A 5,449-nucleotide genomic window follows, 5' to 3' on the forward strand; every position below is an offset into this window, starting at 1 on the left:
ATGAAGACTCCCATTGAGGTTCTCCTTAATGAACAACCTGATTATACCTTTCTCAAGGTATTTGGGTGTGCTTGCTGGCCGCATCTTCGTCCATATAACAAGCGCAAGCTTGAGTTTCGTTCTAAGAAGTGTGTTTTCCTTGGCTATAGCTCTCTTCATAAAGGTTACAAATGTCTTCATGTTCCCACTAATCGTGTCTATATATCTCGGGACGTCGTGTTTGATGAGCATGTTTTTCCCTTTGCCAACCTTCCTGTGTCCACTGTCGAACCACCATCCCTGCATTCATCCTCTGTTGCTTCTGACCAATTTGATGATGTTGCATACTCTCCTTTGCTGTTACCTAACCATGGTGCAGGAACCGGACGTGGAGCTCGTTTGGAGCTGTTGGAGGATTCACCATCATCGTCGTCGTCTTCTGGTGGGCACGTCGATTGCCCTATGTTGCATGGCATCGATTCGCGCGCCCATGCATGGTCACCCGACGAGCCCGTCGCGCCGAGCATCTCCACTGCTCGGTCTGCTACGCCAGTGATCGCCGAGTCTCCAGCGGCTCGGCCTTTTTCACCAGCGGCCGCCGAGTCGCCCGTGGCTCGGCCCGTCACGCCGTCTTCGCCCGCGGCTCGGGTCCTCACGTCGCCTTCATCAGCGGATCGGCCCGCGACACCGGCCGCGCCACGGCCCACTATGCCAAGCTCGCCATCGGCCCGGTCTGGGATGCCGGAGTCGCCAGCTGCTTCGTCTGCTCTGCCGGTTTCGCTGGTGGGCCGGCCTTCTTCGCCGACTGAGTCCGAGGCTACCGTGCCTGGCTCCTCGTCACCGGCTGACTCATCAACGTCGCCGTCCTCCAGCCCGTTGCAGGCTGCTCCGTCGACCTCGGTGGTTCCTGTGTCTCGACCACATACACGCAGTCGCAGTGGCATTTTCAAACCTAAGGAACGTACGGATGGTACGGTTGCTTGGTTGGCTGCTTGTTTGGCTGCTGCTGTTGCGGATCCATCTTCTGAGCCTCGCTCATATCAGGCTGCCCTGCGCATTCCACATTGGCGAGAGGCTATGGAGCAGGAGTTTCATGCTCTTCTTCGTAACAAGACATGGACTCTCGTTCCTCCACCACCACGGGTAAATGTTATTGACTCAAAATGGGTATTCAAAGTGAAGAAGCATTCGGATGGATCTATTGAGCGTTACAAAGCACGACTTGTTGCTCGCGGTTTTCGGCAGCGTCATGGTCTTGACTATGAGGACACCTTCAGTCCTGTCGTCAAGCCTACCACTATTCGGCTTCTTCTCTCCATTGCTGTTTCTCGTGGTTGGTCACTTCGTCAACTTGATGTGCAGAATGCCTTTCTACATGGATTTTTGGAGGAAGAGGTTTATATAAAACAGCCGCCTGGTTTCTCTGATCCTGGTCGTCCTGACTATATCTGTCGTCTTTCCAAAGCACTATATGGTTTGAAGCAAGCTCCTCGTGCCTGGCATGCCCGCCTTGCCTCTGCCCTTCGTGCTCATGGGTTTGTGCCGTCCACTGCTGACACTTCATTATTTCTTCTACAGAAGCCAGAAGTCACTATGTATCTTTTGGTATATGTCGATGATATTATCCTTGTCAGTTCTTCTCAGTATGCTGCTGATGCTCTTGTCTGCTCTCTTGGTGCTGATTTTGCGGTCAAAGATCTTGGGAAGCTTCACTACTTTCTTGGAGTTGAGGTCACTTCTCGTGCTACTGGTCTTGTCCTTACGCAGAAGAAGTACTCCTTGGAGTTGTTACAAAAAGCCGGCATGCTGAAGTGCAAACCGACCACCACACCCATGTCGTCTACCGACAAGATAACATCTGTTGATGGTGAGCTTTTGTCTCCTGCGGATGCCACAGAGTACAGAAGCATTGTTGGTGGACTTCAGTACTTGACGATCACGAGACCAGATATCTCTTATGCTGTTAACAGGGTTTGTCAGTATCTTCAGGCTCCCAGAGATACTCATTGGGCTGCTGTTAAACGCATTCGTCGTTATGTTCAGTTCACTCTGACTTTTGGTATGCATATTCGGCCGACTTCCTCTCGGGTCCTTTCGGCCTTCTCTGATGCAGATTGGGCTGGTAGCCCAGATGACAGGCGATCCACGGGGGGTTATGCAGTATTCTTTGGCTCTAATTTGATCGCCTGGAGTGCTCGGAAACAGGCTACTGTGTCACGTAGCAGTACTGAAGCTGAGTACAAGGCTGTGGCTAATGCTACTGCAGAGATTATTTGGGTGCAGTCTTTGCTTCAGGAGTTGGGTTTGTCTCAACCACAGCCTCCTATTCTTTGGTGTGATAACATCGGTGCTACATACCTTTCTGCAAATCCAGTATTTCATGCCCGAACGAAACACATTGAAGTTGACTATCACTTTGTACGGGAACGTGTATCACAGAAGCAACTCCAGATCAAGTTTATCTCGTCTAAGGATCAACTTGCAGACATCTTCACTAAGCCTTTACCACTGCCACAGTTTGAGGCTTGTAGGCGCAATCTTACCCTTCTCAGTTCTTTAGAAAGTGGCTAAGATTGAGGGAGGGTGTTAGACTATGTATAACTTCTGTACCTATGTACGTATTGTAACACAACCATTATATATAATGAGATAAGCCACCCCTAGAGGGTTGTGCTGGTTCCCAAAACTTATTGTCTTACACCCGTGCTCGCGGCCGGCTCCTTCGGCTTCGGCAGCGCGCGGGAGATCAAGACCGCCGTCGCCGTCGCCGTCCTCGCGTTCCAGCGGCAGCAGATCGTTCTTCCAGTCGCGTGCCCGGCGGCGGAGCCGGCCGTCGCCCTGAGCGGCGCGCTGTTCTCCATGTCGTCAGGCGACTTGCTGGAGCTCGACGACGAGCAGTGGTTTGGCGGCATAGTCGGCGGGTCGTACTACGAGAGCTTGGCGCAGGGGATGCTCGTGGAGCCGCCGGACGCCGGAGCCTGGCGAGAGGACAGCGACCACAGCGGCGTGGCGGAGACGCAGACGCCGTTGTGGAGCTAATCGTTCAGCTAAGCAGACCAAAGTTTTACCGTACATATTAGTTTGGGAAGAAACAGAGTAGGCAGTTTGTTTCTTCATTGTGTATAGCAAGTTTCCGCTTTCTATTTTTGGGAGAAAGGGCTAGATTGCTTATTTACGCCCATCAATTATAATTGTCATGAATCCAAATCAAATAGAGTATTATTCCCTCTGTTCTAAAATATAAGAACGTTTTTAACACTACACTAGTGTCAAAAACGTTGTTATATTATGGGACGGAGGGTGTAGTTTGAAAAAAGAAACTTATCAAATATTTTATGAAAAGAAAATGATACATCGAACAACGTCACTGTTGGTTGACAACTTGTGAAAATGATGGATTTGGACGGCTTGCAAATTGATTCCAAAACTAGAAGGTACTACACTCCGCACTATTTCTTTTTCTTAGAAACTCCATACTGTATTCGTCCATTTGTGCTGACCAGAACTGGCAAGCGGCAACCGGAAAAAGGAATCTATATCTATACTATTATTAAATAATCAAACAAAAAAAATTTAAGCACACCCCACAAAGTGTACATAGATCCAATACCAACGCATGATTAGGCCCACTAAAATCAATCTAACGGTTAGACTTAACCTAAACCATTTTCTGTGTGCACTTAGCAATTTACATTGACTGATCGTACTCCACCGTGGAGGAAAATATGAAACTCCACGTCTAAGCAATTAGGAAACTAATAATCACGGATGCATCCTATTTTAGGAAACTAAATCAGAGTGCATCCATCCTATTAGGAAACTAATCTCAGACAAATTCATCCTATTAAAAAACTTATCTCGAACACATCCATCCTATTAGGAAGCTAATCACGAGCCGCCTGCCGCCATCATGCACGCTAGCCACGATGGGGGAAGCGCGAGGAGCTTCGTCTTCCTCCGGGAACACACGTGCTATCGCCGCCACCGTCTTCTGTTTGGAGGCCAGGCGCTCTTCTGCCGCTACTGCGACGACTCCATCCATGTCCAGGGCATGCTCTCCGGCAACCATCGGCATCCGCGTTGACTTCAGCTCCGTTCGCAGCACCCACGCCGACAAAGTGTCTGTTCAGTGGGTGCACGTGCATTACATATTAAATAAGAATCGTGGGGCTTCAAGCAATCTAGAATTATAGATTTGGGATTATCTTAGGTTGCCGATTGTTGTACTGAAAATGTGTAATTATATATGGCATGTACATAAGAATGCACTAATCTTGTCTTACAAAGTAGGATCAAGAGGGATACTGAAGAAGTCAAGATGCAGAGTCTATTTCCCATGATTACTTCTCATGTTCATGTCGGCTTCCTTGGGCTTTACTTCGTACCATCATATGCATTAAACTGGACCGTATTAAGAGGTAACGCCATCCCCTTGATTAGAATTGCCTTATTTGTGCTATTTGATCAGTGTGTTTTACGTATGACGTTGTTTTATCTGGAATTAAGGTGAGTTGCACCTGCCTAGGCACTATCGCCAGGGATAGCTTGGAAAAAAGAAACGAAGGGTGTAGTTTGAAAAAAGAAACGTATCAAATATTTTATGAAAAGAAAATGATACATCGAACAACGTCACTGTTGGTTGACAGCTTGTGAAAATGATGGATTTGGACGGCTTGCAAATTGATTCCAAAACTAGAAGGTACTACACTCCACACTAATTTTTTTTAGAAACTCCATACTGTATTCGTCCATTTGTGCTGACCAGAACTGGCAAGCGGCAACCGGAAAAAAGAGTAGATACAAAGAACGGGCAACCGAACTACCCTAGCGACGGCACGTACTAATTTGGAAATTCAAACTATGAACAATTGGACCTACATGCAATCATTTTTTATCAATAATCTATTGTTTGAGAAAAATATGTTCTTTTTTAAGCGGTAAACAGTAAAACAATTGTTCTACGGTATTTTCAGATATAAGTATCAAATGGAATAAGATAAGTACATGAAAGAAAAAGAAAAAAAGAAGATAAACAAGGGGTGCAACTATGCAATGAGATTATGAAATCAACTTTCTGACATCAGCTTCATAGATGTGAGCCAATCCAATCCTTCGAAGCATCTAAATTCTTGCTTTTTATCCCGGGCTTCAGATGGGAGAGATGTTACTTGAGCATGAATTTCCAGAAATTCCTATTCGACGCATTCTGCGTCAAGATGTCCCTACTTCGCACAGGAGCTCGAGCGATCGCTCCGATTGGGCCGGCCCGTTTAAGCGTTCCTGGTTTTGGGAACCTTCTAGAGGTTCCAGCCGGTTTTTTCTGGTTTTGCGAACCTTTTAGAAGGTTCCCTGAACCGGGTTTTTACTTTTACCGGTTTTATTGTTTGTTTTTTGTTTTTTGACGATTTTTTTTCCATATTTTTTGTTTTTCTGTTAAATTTTCTTCTTTCTTTCTTTCTTTTCTTCTTCC

General features: G+C 46.8%; 1 protein-coding gene across 1 annotated transcript in view; it reads left to right on the top strand.

Moving 5' to 3' along the window:
* The window catches only part of LOC119297718 (dehydration-responsive element-binding protein 1B-like), a 6,645-nt gene extending 3,440 nt beyond the window's left edge, over positions 1-3,205 (top strand). Inside the window, exon 2 of the mRNA XM_037575393.1 lies at positions 2,679-3,205. Within this exon, the coding sequence (XP_037431290.1) occupies positions 2,679-3,018 (340 nt within the window). The 3' untranslated portion in view covers positions 3,019-3,205. The remainder of the gene's footprint in view (positions 1-2,678) is intronic.
* The last annotated feature ends 2,244 nt before the right edge of the window (positions 3,206-5,449 follow it).

This window comes from Triticum dicoccoides, chromosome 5A (genome assembly GCF_002162155.2).
Source record: "Triticum dicoccoides isolate Atlit2015 ecotype Zavitan chromosome 5A, WEW_v2.0, whole genome shotgun sequence".
In the NCBI taxonomy this organism is placed as follows: Eukaryota; Viridiplantae; Streptophyta; class Magnoliopsida; order Poales; family Poaceae; genus Triticum; species Triticum dicoccoides.